The sequence below is a fragment of the Lampris incognitus genome, chromosome 4, assembly GCF_029633865.1.
Source record: "Lampris incognitus isolate fLamInc1 chromosome 4, fLamInc1.hap2, whole genome shotgun sequence".
Lineage (NCBI taxonomy): Eukaryota > Metazoa > Chordata > Actinopteri > Lampriformes > Lampridae > Lampris > Lampris incognitus.
In genome coordinates, this window is record NC_079214.1 from 67,051,876 (window position 1) to 67,069,831 (window position 17,956).

General features: G+C 46.6%; 2 protein-coding genes across 2 annotated transcripts in view; both read left to right on the top strand.

Annotated features, from left to right (window-relative positions):
- cep89 (centrosomal protein 89) overlaps positions 1-14,864 on the top strand; it is a 103,212-nt gene extending 88,348 nt beyond the window's left edge. Inside the window, exons 19-20 of the mRNA XM_056278765.1 lie at positions 2,282-2,451; positions 14,014-14,864. Coding sequence (XP_056134740.1) covers positions 2,282-2,451; positions 14,014-14,293 — 450 coding nt within the window. The 3' untranslated portion in view covers positions 14,294-14,864. The remainder of the gene's footprint in view (positions 1-2,281; positions 2,452-14,013) is intronic.
- A 937-nt stretch (positions 14,865-15,801) lies between these two features.
- LOC130112118 (histidine-rich glycoprotein-like) lies at positions 15,802-16,746 on the top strand. Its single transcript, XM_056279411.1, has one exon. The coding sequence runs from the start codon at positions 15,802-15,804 to the stop codon at positions 16,744-16,746; it is 945 nt and encodes a 314-aa protein (XP_056135386.1).
- The last annotated feature ends 1,210 nt before the right edge of the window (positions 16,747-17,956 follow it).

The following is a 17,956-nucleotide window of genomic DNA, read 5'->3' on the forward strand; positions in this document are numbered from 1 at the left end:
CTCCAGTGAGTTTTCAACTCGCTGGGTTCAGAACTCACTGGAGGGACTACATGTCCAATCTGGCCTGGGAACGCCTTGGGATCCCCAGGAGGAGCTGGAGGGCGTTGCTGGGGAGAGGGACGTCTAGAGTGCCCTACTTCACATCCGCTTACTGGACTCCATTACAGAATTCAAAACCTCTCTTAAAACCCACCTTTTTAAACTAGCTTACTCACTTTAACAACATTAACAGCATCAAATTCATCTTTTTATTCAACTTCTGCTGATCAATGCTCTTATTTTTATTGTTTTATTGAGGACTGCGCTCATGTTTTTACTGCTTTGTTTTGTTGTGTTTGATGTGAGGTGACCTTGAGTGTCATGAAAGGTGCCTTTAAATAAAATGTTTATTATTATTATCATTATTATTATTATTAAAGCTCCTGAAGAAGACGTACGTTTTGACATTCAAATGAAGTTTCTACAACAAATGGTACAGAAGTCGACGCCAAAAAAAGCCGAAATTATGAAAATAGTGAGGATAGCTCTCGTACTGAAAAGTGGCTTGTTGAAGGCGTGTTTGCCTTGATGGACAGGTTTTTCGATCTATCTGCCACCTAGGTCCCTCACCAGCTCCCCCCATGCTCTATCCCAGTGCCCAAATTTTAATTTTCTGGCTCCAACAACTGACAGGGTGGTGGCGAGTATAAAGCCAAACTCTAGGCTTCTAAACGCCCTTTCAGAAACCAACGAGTGATGTCACTGACACTACATCCGTGTTTTTATACAGTCTATGGTCTCAACATGGACTACTCATTCTTCTATGCCGTGCCATGTATCTATAGAGTCATTGTTTGGTTTCTTTAATACAACTGCGTACATTCCTCGGTGCACTTAACAGATTAGATTCCGTTGGTCTGTAGATGTTTAGGTATGCAGACCTGACAACTTTGAGATTGGGCAGGCATCAATTATTTGATATATCTTTTTGTTTTTTTGTTTTTGGACTTTTCCCCCGTTTTTCTTCCCAATTGTAGCCAGCCAATTACCTCTCTCTTCCAAGCCGTCCCTGTCACAGCTCCACCCCCTCTGCCGGTCCAGGGAGGGCTGCAGACTACCACATGCCTCCTCCAATACATGTGGAGTCGCCAGCGGCTTCTTTTCACCTGACAGTGAGGAGTCTCGCCAGGGGGATGTAGCGCATGGGGGGGGGTCACGCTATTCCCCCCAGTTCCCCCTCCCCCCTGAACAGACGCCCCAACCAACCAGGGGAGGCACTAGCGCAGCAACCAGGATACACACCCACATCCAGCTTCTCACCCATAGACACAGCTAATTGTGTCTGTAGGGCGCCTGACCAAGTCACACTTTTGCCTTTGTTTGTGTGGTCCTCTATCTGTCTGACAGCGAGATACCTCAAAAACAGACGGATGGAGTCCAACAGAATTAATGTGCATGTGGAAAAACTTTGGTGGTAGATTTTAGTGTTGAAAACCCAGTTTAAACCAGTGTAACCGCCTTAAGAATGATCTGAGCTCTAACATGGTTTCTCCAGGAGATGAACCCTCTTGTTTTCAGAAGTTCAGAGTGTGCGAGGTTTGATTTGGAGGAGCCGTTCAGCCTTGGCGGGGTTGTCTGCCGTCAGTGGAGGAATTAACATGTAAAATTAGAGGTTGCACTGTGAGGTAAATTGTTGTCAAGCTCTGCGTCTACGTAACAGGTAGTCATTTTGAATGCGTTCACCTCAGTATTTCAGAAGATCACCTCCATCACCAGAGCTGACAAACACGCACAAATTACCAACCCTCATGCAGATGGTACTTTCCCAGACTAGGAAGCAGCAGCAATCTGTTGAGCCTCTCCCACTCCAGCTCTCTCTAGATTTCGATCTCGATTTCCTTGAGTTAAACCTCTCCCTCTCTATCCCTCTCCCTCCCTATCTGTCTGTCTCTCACTGATTCGTCCCAATGAGTTGATACTGACGATCCTACTGTCCTTCAGCTGTCTTTTACTTTGAAACACACAAACCACTCACACACAGACACACACACACACACACACACAGAGCACAGATCCTCATGCAGTCATCCAAACCTGTGTGTGTGTGTTTGTGTGTCTACTCACCATCTCCAGGTGTGTGTCTCTCTCCTTCCTCCTCTGCTCCTTTTGTCACTGTTCTGCTCCTCATGTAAAATCCACCTGCTGTTTATCTCTCAGAGCAACACGGCACTGACCCGACCATCCTGTCTCTCTGCCCGTCCGCCTGCCCGTCTGTCTGACCCTATGTCCGTCTGTGCTCCAGGTATACAGGAAGCGGGCTTCGGCTGGGCTGCAGGCATTGGACAAGCGCTTGCGGGAGCAGGAGGAAGACTTTGCAGGGAGAGCAGCCTCCTATCAGAGAGAGATCCTTTACCTCCACCAGCTGCTGGGAGACAGACAGCACACTGTGCAGCGTCTACTGCAGCACCGCCGGTAAGACGGAGAAAAACAGAGTGAGGGCGAGTGAGAAAGAGAGAGAGAGAGAGCTGAAGACAGGGAGAGAGAGGAAAGGTAGTCACAGCCATACACACCAATTACTAGCTAATTGCTACTGAAAGGAGAGAAGGAAACTGCTAAACTCATCACAAAACCCTACTGCACACACACATGCACACAAAGCCATTTAGTGTTTGGTGGGAGGGTATGTTTTCACTCGAGGCAACAAGAATCAACTGTTTCTTAAGAACAGAATGTTGATGGTAAGGGTGTCCAGATAGCATAGCGGTCTATCCTGTTGCCTACCAACATGGGGATCACCGGTTCGAATATCTGTGTTAACCTCCGGCTTGGTCGGGCGTCCCTACAGACATAATTTGCCATGTGTGCAGGTGGGAAGCTGGATGTGGGTATGTGTCCTGGTCGCTACACTAGCGCCTCATCTGGTCGGTCGAGGCGCCTGTTCAGAGGGGAGGGGGAACTGGGGAGGAATAGCGTGATCCTCCAACATGCTACATCCCCCTGGAGAAACTCCTCACTGTCAGGTGAAAAGAAGCAGCTGGCGACGCCACATGTATCGGAGGAGGCATGTGGTAGTCTGCAGCCCTCCCCGGATCGGCACAGGGGTTGGAGCAGCGACAGGGACAGCTTGGAAGAGAGGGATAATTGGCCGGATATAATAGGGGAGAAAAAGTGGGGGGGGGGGGGGTGTTGATGGTTGAGCAGGGAGACTACCAGCAAATCCAGAGAACCACAGCAAGGAGCAGAAGATGATGGTTAGTGAGAGAAGAACAGTTGAAACAGTTCAGAATGGTTAGTAGCTTTCAGTCAAGACCACCGAGACAGGTCCAAGCAAAGTCTGACACCAAAGCTTATTGAGTCTAAGTCAAGTCCAGCACTCCTAAGGCCAACTGAAGACCAATGGGTCCAAAATCTGTTTAGGGACTGACACCAGAACAGTGCAAGTCCAATTAAACACCATGACCGTAACTGTCTACCACCGTAGTAAAAGTCACCATTTCGCTACATTGAAATATTTTATTTAGGGGTTTTTTTTCTTCCGCCAAGGAAGAAATTTTCCAATATTTCAGACATAATAATAATAATTATTATTATAATTAATAGCGTGCAGGATATGTGGTCAATTCCAGGAAACTATTGACCATATCGTGGCAGGGGGCCCTGAGCTGGCCAAAACTGAATACCTACAAAGACACAACAAGGCCGCCACATACCTGCACTGGAACAGCTGCAAAGAATTCAACATCAACACAAAAGAAAAATGGAACGAGCACGAGCCCCAAACAGTAACAGAAAAAGACCACATCACAATCCTATGGGACATGCCAATACAGACAGGTCGTGGGATAAAGGCCAACAGACCAGACATCATCATCAAGAACAAAAAAGAATAAAGCTGCCTACTCATCGACATGTCCAAATATAAAGACCTTGAAATAGAGATTGAACAAATGTGGGGAATGAAAACCACAACAATACCAGTAGTAATAGAAGCCCTGAGACTTGTAAAAAAAAAGGGATGGAGAAATACACCCAACGGATCCCGCCGGGTAACATGAGAATACAAGTAGTACAGAAGATGGCACTACTTGGAACATCTCATATCCTAAGAAAGGCACTATCTATCAAATAGACTTCTACCTCATTCTAACCCTAGACCCAAGGAATGGACCCGCCCGCTTATTATGTTGTATTATGGCATGGACTTAAAGGACATTTGTATAATAATTAATAATAATAATAACTAGATTAAAATGTACTTTATTGATTTAATTTCTAAAATACGAAAAGAAAATTAAAGTCTTATACTTGACCAGTCTTGAAACACGAGTCTGCACCGTCTGAGACCGAGGCAAGTCCAAGTCATTATGCTGTAAAGTCTGAAACGAGACCAAGACCTTCGAAATGTGGACTCCAGAACACGTCCAGACTTGAGTATTACAACCCTGTTGGTAAGGATTCATTAGAATGTGTTTAGATATTGTTTTGAGTCCGCTTTTACCGCACAGAGTGGACCCATGACATATGATGTAGTGTCGACTTGTTCAGTACAGATAAATTTTGATTTTGGTTCTGCTTGGATAGGAGATAGTGGTCTCTGTGCCAGGCTCAGTCAGAGACTCTGGTAGAAGCACCCAGTATCTCTTACGTTTTGTGTTGACAGGTTGAGAAGTCAGCAGCGCTCCACCATATGTCTGAAACTGCTGACATTATGACATATTCATCACACACATAACTTTGAACTTCATATATAATTAACACCAGTGCTCATTAAGGCAGAAACGGACGCGTTTCAACCTGATTAGGATTCAGTGCTTCCAGTTCCCCTGCTGATTCAGAATGGGCAGTTGTCTGAGGACCTAGTCAGTCAGTGTAGAAACCCAGTCCTCTTTGACTCTACTTCTGGGTAATGACTCAATAGCATTCCATAAAGAATCTTGTTTGGAGCGTCCGGCTGGTGTAGTGGTCTATTCCGTTGCCTACCAACACGGGGATCGCCGGATTGAGTCCCCGTGTTACCTCCGGCTTGGTCGGGCGTCCCTACAGACACAATTAGCCGTGTCTACGGGTGGGAAGCCAGATGTGAGTATGTGTCCTGGTCCCTGCACTAGTGCCTCCTCTGGTCGGTTGGGGCGCCTGTTCAGGGGGGAGGGGAACTGGAGGGAATAGCGTGATCCTCCCACGCGCTACGTCCCCCAGGAGAAACTCCTCACTGTCAGGTGAAAAGAAGCAGCTGGCGGCTCCACATGTATTGGAGGAGGCATGTGGTAGTCTGCAGCCCCCCAGATCGGCAGAGGGGGTGGAGCAGCGACTGGGACAGCTCGAAAGAGTGGGGCAATTGGCCAAGTACAATTGGGGAGAGAAATGAAATTAAAAAAATGTTGTTTGAGGGGCCATGTGTAATTACAGTATATTATGACAGTAAATATTATGATATGACAAGTAAATATCAGCAAGGGTTGTAAATGACAACTAAATATTCTCATATGCAGAGATGGGCAGTATTTCTGTTACTTGTATTTGAAATACATATTTCAATTACTTTTGAGTATTTTGCAAATGGTATTTGACAGGGCGGAAAAATTCATGTGGAATTTGCAACATGATACTTTAGAGTGGAGTAATTTTGTATTTTCAAAATACTAAAAATACTTTTTCCATGAATCATATAAAAAAAAATCATGTAAATACATCTTAAAATGAAGAACAATACACTCAGACACACTCACAGAGAGTGACTTTGAAAGCCCACATCACTCACAGTATTTCCCTAATCGAGTCACAAGTCTGCACTGTCTGAGACCCGAGTCAAATCCAAGTCATTATGCTGTGAAGTCTGAGACGAGACCGAGACCTTCAAAATGTGGACTCCAGAAAGAGTCAAGACTTGAGCATTCCCCCTCCCCCCCCCCTACCCCCAAGCATGCCAAGCCGTTAGGAGACGCCACAGCGGATCATCCGTTTCCATTTGGCGGCACAGTGGCCCAGTGGTTAGCGCTGTTGCCTCACAGCAAGAAAGGTCCTGGGTTCAAACCCTGGGGTTGCCCAACCTCGGAGGTCATCCCAGGTCGTCCTCTGTGTGGAGTTTGCATGTTTTCCCCATGTCTACGGTGGGTGCCGTGGTTCGTTGCCATGGTGATTTTCCCCCCTTGGTCATTTCCCCATGACGACATGAATATCTTCTCTATTTTAGGAGTGATGCCAGATTGAACTGATCAGCTCTGTTCACACACTCACTTCTTCACAGAAACCACTTAAACAGATGGGTCAAATAGCTTAGGGCTCGAGATGTACATGAACCACATAACAAATAGGCAGGACAGACTGGCAGACACATGGACATACATACATACATACATACATACATATATAGTATATGTACATACACACACACACACACACGTACATATTTTCTTATGTTTGGCCCGGAAAAGGTCTTCTGCCGGTCATGATGAGCTGACCTTTTCGCCCCCTGGTGGTCCGGCTGAATGCTAAATAACTCCCAGTCTGACAAAACTGTGTTGACCTTTACTGATGCCAATACACACACACACACACACACACACACACACAGACACACACTCTGTAGGGGATAGCGCTGACTTAATGTCACTCTCTCTCACACACACACACACACACACACACACACACACACACACACGCCTCCTTGTACAGATACACAAACACTCTATCCCAGCGGTGGCTAACCATGTGCCATGGAGAGCCATGTGTATGCAGGTCTTCATTCCAGCCCGACTCCACACCAGGTGATTTCACTGGCACATTCTTTACATTCTTCTTTGGTTGAAGGGTTGCTAATCAGTGAAATCACCTGGTGTGGAGACCGGCTGGAATGAAAACCTGCATACACATAGCTCTCCATGGCACCCACCCCTGCTGTATCCCTCAGCCTCCCACTGCAACCTCTGACATCACACAGTATGGCCGTCTCTGATTGGCTGAGCTCTCTTCTGCCTCAAGGCTTTTTCCAGCTGCCCTACGGTGATGTGGTTGTGTGAGTTTGCCCAGGCATCTGATCTGGAGCAGATTTATTCTGATTTAAATTCAGCTAGTCACAGGACAGCAGCAGAAACTCACAAAACAAGTCAGACTCAATCAATATCGAGATATAAGCTGTTTGGACTGATGCCCGCCCTCTGTTATCAGGGACAGTGGCTGTGACCCTTTAGCTCCCAGGGTGAGCTTTTTATTTGCTTTTCTCTGGCAGTGAGTGTTGTAAAGGGACGGAGAGCTCGTTCAGGTCCAGTCGGATGTAAACCCTGCAGCAGTAACCATGGAAACCAAACCCCATTCGGATGACTGGGGTTTGAATTCCCTCATGGAAAAAGGGAAAAAATGTAATAACCAAGGGAGAAAATACAAGCTTTAACTGAGCTCATCTAATATCCTCTCATCTCATTTTTTGTCGTCTTATTTTCTCTCACATTTGATTCTGTCCCGTCTCATTTCATGTCATCGTGTTTGATCTAATTAATCTCATCTCCTTTCATTTGATCCCTTCTTACTTGATGAATCTCATCTGATGTCATTGTGTTAATTTCATCTCGTCTCAAGTTGTTTAAATGCCACTGATTAAAACGTGCTGCCTCTGAAGAGCAGACAATGCTCAGTAAATCCAGACAGACAGAGCAGCTGAAAGGAAATGGAGAAAAAATGGCCCTGACACCAACCGCTGTCTATAACAATGCCCTACGCACTGCAAGGAGCCACGTTTAAAAGATTACCGTATTTCCCAGACTATAAGTCCCACCCGAGTATAAGTCACACAGCAAAAAAAAACGTGTTATTGTGTGGGGGGAACATATACAGAGCTCTACAGTGTGAGTATTTCACTCACATTTGCTCCTAAAAATAGATATGTGTGAACCGGAAAAATGATTGACAAGCACAATGTGCGAGTAAAGATTACAACCTACCGTAGTCAGTCAGGGACAGACCTGTTTAATATGTATCGCAAAGACATTTCTAGAAGCCCATTCATTTTGATTTTGAGCGAACAGAGACCTGTGGCCCTGTGATGGCCTGGCGGCCTGTCCAGGGTGTCTCCTCTTCTGCCACGCAATGGCTGCTGGGATAGGCTCCAGCATCCCCGCGACCCTGAGAGCAGGATATGCGGTTTGGATAATGGATGGATGGATGGTGACGAAGAGAAAGAGGAACCCGGCGACGGGGGTTCACAACGTTTAACTAGCGAGGCTTTGCAAGTAGTGTTGTGAACGAACTGAACTGAATCACTTCCAGAAACGATCCGTTCATTCTCAGTCAGCTGCAAACGTTCGGGGGTCACTCAGTGAGTGACCCCCCCCACCCCCCGTTTTCCACCAAGGCAGTTTGAGGGCTTTGTTCAGAGCTGGTACGTAATCTCAAACCAGTTCTTCGTGTTTTGACAGCCTAAGAACCGGCTCTCGGCCAGGAAAACTGGTTCCATAGCGGCATTAACCCTCTTCTGGGCTAGACGAAAGAACCGCTTACGTCAGGGGCTGGGAGCGGGATTACCATGACCAACAAGACCGATAGGGGATGCATTAGTCGGCAACAACAATCAGTTCTGCCGAATAATACTGTAGCGCATTCGGGGGGCAGCCAGGAACCGCCATAGCACTGACGTGAACCCAGGTCTCCTGCACCATGGGGGACTACATTAACTTGTCGACTAAAGGGTCCGACCCGTTAGCCAAGGGCTAGCGAGTATATTCCTCCGTGATCATTACACTACCCCCCCCCTTCGGGAAATGCATCCCCGAGCTTCAGTATACCAGCTCCCTCACGCCTCTGGGCCCATGTGCTTCTGATGGCCTCGTGGTTTCACCGTCCCACTTCTGACACCAATGTAGCGAATTCGGGGGGCAGTCCGGGAACCGCCGCAGCCAGGATGCGCACCCGGATCTCCCGCACCACGGCGACTACTTTAACCAGTCGACTAAAGGTTCCGACCCGTTAGCCAAGGGCTAGCGAGTCTATTTATCTGTGCACATTACAATACGTTCACCCCTTAAGTAACAATAATGACACTTCAGATCAAGTTTGGTAGGAATCAAATGGTTTTTTTCAGCACATACTTCACTTGATCGAGTTTGAGTGAATTTGACACCCAACATTCATTTTCTGAATTTAAAAACCTCATTTTAATATCGCCATCTGAAATCCTATGCTTAAAATCACATCGACAAAGGACAGACAAGTTCACCCTAAGAAATGTTGGGAGATTAATCAAGGAACCCTTGTAAGTTTCAGATCAATCACCCCACAGGAGAACAAGGCAGAGGTTCCGTTAAGCTTACAAGGACATTAGTGTTATGATATTTAAACAAACTGTAACCGGTTATTTTCTTGCCCGGTGCGGGATTCGATACGGGGTGTACTGCACCACAAGGCGACATCACTAACCGCTCGGCTAAAGGGTCAGACCCGTTAGCTAGGGGCTAACGTGTCTTATTAGTAGTTTACAGTCGTCACCCTCTCCCGGAAGCGCGCCCTCGCGCTTTGTTATTCCCGCGCTCCGAAGAGACTTATGAGGATTTGCGCACTTCCGGATCCCACCGCTGGCACCAATGTAACCGGTTACTTTCTTGCCCGGTGCGGGATTCGATACGGGGTGTACTGCACCACAAGGCGACATCACTAACCGCTCGGCTTAAGGGTCAGACCCGTTAGCTAGGGGCTAGGGGCTAACGGGTCTTATTAGTAGTTTACACAAACTATCTGTCAGCATAGAAACAACGGCCTCGTCCACAAGACGGGTCTCTTGAGAGAGCTGGCCGGCTCATCGCCAGTTTGTAGAGCTTCTCAACTCCGAAAACGTTCGAAATTCTTTTTGATTCACCATCAATTTTCATAAACCTGCCAATTCGAAATCTGAACAGTCGGTTTCTCTCCTCATCTTGCTGGGAAAGCGGAGACGTATACAGATGTAAACTACTAATAAGACACGTTAGCCCCTAGCTAACGGGTCTGACCCTTTAGCCGAGCGGTTAGTGATGTCGCCTTGTGGTGCAGTACACCCCGTATCGAATCCCGCACCGGGCAAGAAAATAACCGGTTACACAGATATATAAAACGACCTAATGGCGTGGCTCTCTACCTCGTGGGAAAGTAAACTGGTTCTTGGAAGTTTCATAAACTGAACCAAACGCGAACAGGCACCAGCGCCAGCCCAGAGCTACAACGAGGTTCGCACTGGTGGTGGAAAGCGGGTATCAATCAACCGTTCACAGGAGGAATGGGGTGTGTTCAAGAACACAGCTGATTCGAGTTGCTAACATTTAGCTGCAATGATTCAACAATACAGGAAGTTACCGGGTTACGAACGCCCGACTTACGAACGAACCGACCTCCGTAAAGCCGTAAAAAAAAAATTTTTGAGTTACACACAATGGTTCTTACCAGGCGCGGATCTACGGGGTGGCAAGGGGTGGCAGCTGCCACCTCTGGGACACAGTCTTGCCACCCCTGTTGCCACCCCATTTATAAATCAGATAATATGTTTTTAAAGTATATTTTATGTACATGCATGGTGAAGGTCAATGAGACCCGCACCAAAATAATCTCAAACAGAAGTCGCCGATTTAGAATCCCCCCTCCCCCTCACAGGCGCGGATCTACGGGGTGGCAAAGGGGACACAGTCTTGCCACCCCTTTGCCACCCCAGGAAAAAATCTCTAGATCCGCCACTGGTTCTTACTAACAAACAGGCGGACTACTTTGCACGGCGCTCAAACACTGCGCGTTTTTGGCGGTTCGTCGGCCCGAGGGAGAACAACGCCACGCTATCGTCGCCATTTTAAGTCGGGTCGCGTAAACGTTGAGTGCGTTTTGACTTGACTTACGTTTTTATGCGTTTACCCTCGTAATTGTGGCGTCAAGGCGTAAATCTGACGCAAGGGACGGTGATGTATCGAAGAAAAGGAAAGCGGTCACACTTGAAACAAAGCGTTCAGAGAGACGAGAAACGCTCTTACCGCTTCTGTCACTTGACAGGCCCGAGCCGGCTGTCATTCCGGGCGTCAAACAGCGGCCTCCGTCGGCCACTGCACACTCCAGGGACACTGGCAGGTGGGGAGTTTGTTTGAAATGTAAGAAATGTTTCTTTCCGGCTTGGTCGGGCGTCCCTACAGACACAATTGGCCGTGTCTGCGGGTGGGAAGCCGGATGTGGGTATGTTTCCTGGTCGCTGCACTAGCGCCTCCTCTGGTCGGTCGGGGTGCCTGTTTTTTGGGAGGAATAGCGTGATCCTCCCAAGTGCTACGTCCCCCTGGCGAAACTCCTCACTGTCAGGTGAAAAAAAGCGGCTGGCAACTCCGCATGTACCGGAGGAGGCATGTGGTAGTCTGCAGCCCTCCCCGGATTGGTAGAGGGGGTGGTGCAGCGACCGGGACAGCTTGGAATAATGGGGTAATTGGCCAAGTACAATTGGGGAGAAAAAAAGGAGGGGGGGTTTTCTTTAATGTTTTTATACCTATACACACATTCTCTCTCTCAATTATAAATACTGTACTGTAGTTACATTTATTATTAGTACTGCATTATATGTATAATGTTTTAGGTAAAATATACTATATACTAAGACAAACATTTGACTAATTGATGGTAGACGTGAACTGTGCGTAACTGTTTCGACTTACATACAAATTCGACTTACGAACAGACTCAAAAGCGGAACTCGTTTATAATCCAAGGACTTCCTGTGTTGGTCTTGGACTGCAATCCAGGTATGACATCGTCTTGATATTACATGCATAGGCTCACATTTAACGTGTGCACCTGTAAGATACTAAACTAACGGTCTGGTTTATGGGCATAAAAAGCACTCTGTGTAAAGTTCATTAGCCGGGCGTGAACTCCATCAGAAAATGAAGACAAAGCAGCATAATACTGAAGTAACAGACAGAGTGATTAAAATGCAGAAGGCAGGAAAGGGACTGAAAACAACATCCAAGTGTTTGGATGTCCCACGGAACACTGTTGGATCCATTGTCAGAAAGTGGAAGCTGTATCACACCACCCAGACACTTTGTAGGACAGGCCGTCCCTCAAAGCCAAGTGTCCGAGCAAGATGTGGGCTGGTGAGGAAAGCCACAGATGATCCTGCGATCACTTTGAAGGAGCTCCAGAGGTCAGTGGCTGAAACTGGAGTAAATGTGAATGAGTCAACCATATCACGGGCTCTCATAAATCTGGCCTGTATGGCAGGGTGCAAGAAGGAAGCTGTTGCTCAAACTATGCATGTAAAAGCACGCTTGGAGTTTGCTACCAAGCATGAGAGAGACCAGTTAGGATGTGGGTAAAGGTTTTGTGGTCAGATGAGATGAAAGTTGAGCTTTTTGGCCAAAACTCAAAGCGGCACAAAGGTTTAGGTTTAGGTTTGTCTGTGGCACAAACTTAACACTGCTCATGCCCTAAAAAACACCCTCCCTACAGTGAAGCATGGCAGCGGCAGCATAATGCTATGGGGTTGCTTCTCATCTGCAGGCACTGGGAACCTTGTTCAAACTGAGGGAAGAATGGATAGAGAGCTAAATACAGGGAAATATTGAGAGAAAACCTGTTGCAGTCTCCCATAAAACTGAAGCTAGGGAGAAGGTTCACCTTCCAGCAGGACGATGATCCTTAGTACAAGGCTACAGCAACAATGGCGTGGCTCAGCAACAAAAAGGTGAACATTTTGGAGTGGCCAAGTCAAAGTCCGGATCTCAGCCCCATTCAAAATCTGTGGCACAGACTCAGACTGAAAATCGCAAACCAGAGATGCCATCCCACCAACCTGCAAGACCTGTACAAATTCTGCCATGAAGAATGAAAAATTACTCCAGAAGAATGTGCAAAGCTTGTACATATTTACCCCAAGAGGATCATGGCTGTTATTGCAGCAAAGGGTACTCTACAAAGTACTGATATGTGGGGGTTGAATACTTATGCAATCACTATATTTTAGTTTTTGATTTATTTACAAAAAGTCAGCGAAACATAACTTATTTTGGCTTTGGGAACATGATGTTAGAGCTTATGGGTTCGCCAAAATAATGTTGTTCAGGAACAGATTTGTATCTTTTATAATCCAGAAATGAGTGATGACTGTCAAGGGGGTTGAATACTTTTGCAAGGCACTGTATGTTCTGTGGCAAAATCCATCTGTTCCAAACCCACGTTTCCTCTGGAAGTTTGGTTGGGACATTATGATTTTTCCAAATAAACTGCACCCATTTCTCTAGGATTTTCAGATCCCTTGGTAATAAATGAAGGCTCACTGTTTCTCCTTTTGCAAATTGACAGCCAAAAACAAGACCCACCTCTGCCATTGGTTTGAAAGTTGATATGTACAGGACCACCCCGTCCATTAACAGGATTGGTTCCTTGGGTTTGTGACGTATGAAACCCTGCCTGTCTGAATCCTTTTTTTTTTTACTGTCCTTGTTACACTAAAGTTTCATAGCAGATGTTCCCAGCCATGGCACTGACTGTTTATTTTAACCCTGATCTGTCTTGTAACATCACCCTAATGCCACATGTACATGTTAACAAGGTTAAAAACTTGATTTTCATCGCAGGAGGTCTTTAATTATGTTGACAACCAGGAGAGTTTCTCAAGGGGCTTTAGTCATAATTTCAGAACAACAGCAATTTTAATATTTTAGGTAACATCAACACTGTTAAAAACATGACAACCCTGGAAACCATGATTTTCTTTGGACCTGATCTTTAAAAACCAAGACTTAAGATTTTCAAGTACAAATGAGCCATACAAAGCAGAGGGAGCCTAGAACAGTGCACCCTGCTCCTCCCTTAACTGGTTCGCCTGTTTACAGGAGAGTCATACCTGAAAGCAGACCAGAAAGGGATGAGAACACCACCAAGTCACAATTATAACTTAACCACCATTAGTGCTGGTGTTACTTGTGACCTCCCGGTCCTTCTCTTTACATCTGCCATGTAGAAAGATCCACTGCTGCTGCGAGTCTGCAGAAATACCACCTCTAAAATAGAAAACTTCAATTTCTCCCCATCTCTCTCTCTTTCTAGGAAGGTAGAGGAGGAGTTAGAGGTGGTGTGGCAGGCGGCAACCAGGGAGAACCAGAGGATGAAGGAGACTCTGCAGAGTACCTCCCCTAGCTGTCCCCTTCAGCCCCCCGAGGAGTTCACCGTCTCCCCCCTGCTACACCTGGACGCCACCTGGTGGCCTCCCCTTTCCACGGGTCCCCTGGGCCTCCAACGAAGCCCCATGTTTGAGTCGGACTCTGACCAGAATCAGAACAACTCCTCAGACGAGAGTGAAAAACAAGGACTGGAGTTTTACTCCTGAGGATCTCTCAGCTATGAAAAAAGCCAAAGCTGCAGACCACCCTGGCTGGACGGCGTGTAGACAACTAACATGTAACCTCAGGTGCTACACACTCTGAGAGAGAAACAACCCACCCAGTAGTGATGATAGTATCAACAGTAACAGTCACAAAACACAAACATGATATACAGTAACACCAACAGAAGCGCAAACAGTGAGATTGGAATTGAGAATATTGTTGACTATACTCGCTAACCGCAGCGTTCTGCTAACTTCATGTAGCTTTGAATAATCAACCCATTTTTTCCAGAACAAAGAAAAATACATAATTTTATTCAAACAGTTCAAATCTGCCAGCAAAAACATTTCCAAATGAAACATTACAGGGTTAAAAAAAATACTTGAAATTTTAAATCCTTAAAAAGTGTCTTAAGTGTCTTAAAAGTGTGAGGGTCCTCTGACTGACTAGAAAAATATAAAACAAAAAATATCAAGACAGAAAAAAATGTTATGCGTCACCATACCTTGGCCAAATCTAAGCATTTTGTTTTTCTTCCCATGTAACAAAAATCAAATTTTCATTAAATGAAAAAAAAACCTTGACTGCTGAATTCATTCATTCATTCGTTCTTTCATTCATTCATTCATTCATTCATCAGCTGCTTCTCCGGGGTCGGGTCGCGGTGGCAGCAAGTTGAGTAGGGCACTCCAGACGTCCCTCTCCCCAGCAACGCCCTCCGGCGCCTCCTGGGGGACCCCAAGGCGTTCCCCAAGGCGTTCAAGTTCTGGGTCTACCCCGGGGTCTCCTCCCAGTTGGCCATGCCCGGAAAACCTCCAAAGGAAGGCACCCAGGAGGCATCCTAATCAGATGCCCGAACCACCTCAACTGGCTCCTTTTGATGCGAAGGAGCAGTAGCTCTCCTCCGAGCTCTCTCCGGATATCCGAGCTCCTCACCCTATCTCTAAGGCTGAGTCCAGAGACAGGGTTGCGTTGCACAGCTGTACAACGAAATTAAGTGCAACTTCTCAGTGGTACAAAATAAAAAAATAAAATGTATACAAATAGTCAAAATACAAACAGACACACATTTGCAGCACAATCAACATATAGATAATGTATGCCTAAGTGTAAAAACAAGTGTAATATCTATTATACTAGATAAATAGTCTGTGTATTGCAGTAACCCGAGTCAGCATATTTTACTGCACGTGCCAAATGTACAGAGGTTATTGCACAGTTTCAGGATAGTTAGTTAACAGAGTTCAGTTCTTTAATGGGTAGAAACTGTTCAAAAGTCTGGAAGTACGGGTCTTGAAAGACGTATAGCGCCTCCCAGAGGGCAGCAGGGTGAAAAGGTGGTTGCCTGGGTGAGACGAGTCCTTGATTATGTTTGTGGTCCGACGTAGGCAGCGGGATCTGTATATGTCCTCAAGTGAAGGCAGCTGTGGGCCAGTGGTTTTCTGTGCTGACGGCATCACTCTGCAGAGCTTCCTTATCAGCCACAGTGCAGCTGGCACACCACGCTAACATGCATCTGGCACACCACACTAAGATGCATCTGGCACACCACACTAAGATGCATCTGGCGCACCACACTAAGATGCATCTGGCAAACCACACTAAGATGCATCTGGCGCACTACACTAAGATGCATCTGGTACACCACACTAAGATGTATCTGGCGCACTACACTAAGATGCATCTGGCGCACCACACTAAGATGCATCTGGCGCACCACACTAAGATGCATCTGGCGCACTACACTAAGATGCATCTGGCGCACTACACTAAGATGCATCTGGCACACCACACTAAGATGCATCTGGCACACCACACTAAGATGCATCTGGTGCACTACACTAAGATGCATCTGGCGCACTACACTAAGATGCATCTGGCGCACTACACTAAGATGCATCTGGCACACTACACTAAGATGCATCTGGCACACCACACTAAGATGCATCTGGCAAACCACACTAAGATGCATCTGGCGCACTACACTAAGATGCATCTGGTACACCACACTAAGATGTATCTGGCGCACTACACTAAGATGCATCTGGCGCACCACACTAAGATGCATCTGGCGCACCACACTAAGATGCATCTGGCGCACTACACTAAGATGCATCTGGCGCACTACACTAAGATGCATCTGGCACACCACACTAAGATGCATCTGGCACACCACACTAAGATGCATCTGGCGCACTACACTAAGATGCATCTGGCGCACTACACTAAGATGCATCTGGCGCACCACACTAAGATGCATCTGGCACACTACACTAAGATGCATCTGGCACACCACACTAAGATGCATCTGGCGCACTACACTAAGATGCATCTGGCGCACTACACTAAGATGCATCTGGCACACTACACTAAGATGCATCTGGCGCACCACACTAAGATGCATCTGGCGCACCACACTAAGATGCATCTGGCACACCACACTAAGATGCTGTAAGTGAGGATGCTTCCTATGGCGCGGTGATAGAAGGACACCAGCAGCAGCTTGGACAGATTGGCGCTCCTCAGTGTCCCCCATCTGTAAAGGAATTACTGTTTTTGCTGCATGGCGTCTGCTTGCAGCATCTTGCAGGAGCTGAGTGTCCACTTCATCTGCCGCTAATTGAAGACGCTGGACCACAGGTCCACGGATGAAACGTTTTTCCCCGACAATATATATGTGGATATTTTCTGGATCTGTGATACTGGTGTCTGTCTGGTTGATGTTCAGGTACTGGTCACCGGAATGAAATGTTCCACAGATGACAGCATGCTGATGACGATCAACATCAATCAATAATAATAATAAACCATTTTTTAAAAAGATGTGCGTCATTCTCACTAATTACTATGTAGTCTGGGCTGGAAGCTATTAGTACATGAGTGACTTTGCAATTTTCTCTCCATAAATATTCATCTGTGCTCTGCAGCCTTCCTACCGGTGCTGTCCAAGCCCCTCATCACAGAGAGCTATGGTTTCATTCCAACCAGTTGCTAATTAACACGTATTCACCCTGATCGGGGGGCTGTTTGGTTGGATAGAAATAGAAACCAGCGTAATAATTACAAAAATAATTAGAAGAGTACACTTACTAGAGTGCAGATCTTTGCTAGGGACAGAAAGACCAGTGTTTTCCTGCCATCATAAGACTTCTATACAGCGCCTAAGTCGATTGGACAGGAAATATGGTGGGAAACTGTTTTTAATTTGCAGTGCTCAAGCTAAAAAAATCTACCCAATAACATTTTGCCTGTGAGTTTGGATGCACAGCCTCCTTGGCGGACCCTCGCATGAAAGTGACCGAGTCTAGTATGAAATGACCACTAGGCCCAGTCCCTAGTGTTCCTGATGTCTGCTGGAGGTCCTGTTCCCTGGGCAGCATTCCCCCTCGCTGCCGCCTACCTGCAGGCAGCACGCTGCTGCTGCTGCTGTTCCACACACTCCTGCATCTTACTGTACACACTTTGCTTCTTCTGAAGACAGCCTGGGCGACATAAAGACAGACCACGCTGTTCTGTGTATATTCACAGACCACAGAACCATGCCATTCCATTATCCAAACCGCTTATCCTGCTCTCGGGGTCATGGGGAGGCTCGAGTCTATCCCAGCCGTCATTGGGTGGCAGGCGGAGAGACACGCTGGACAGGCCGCCAGGCCATCATAGGG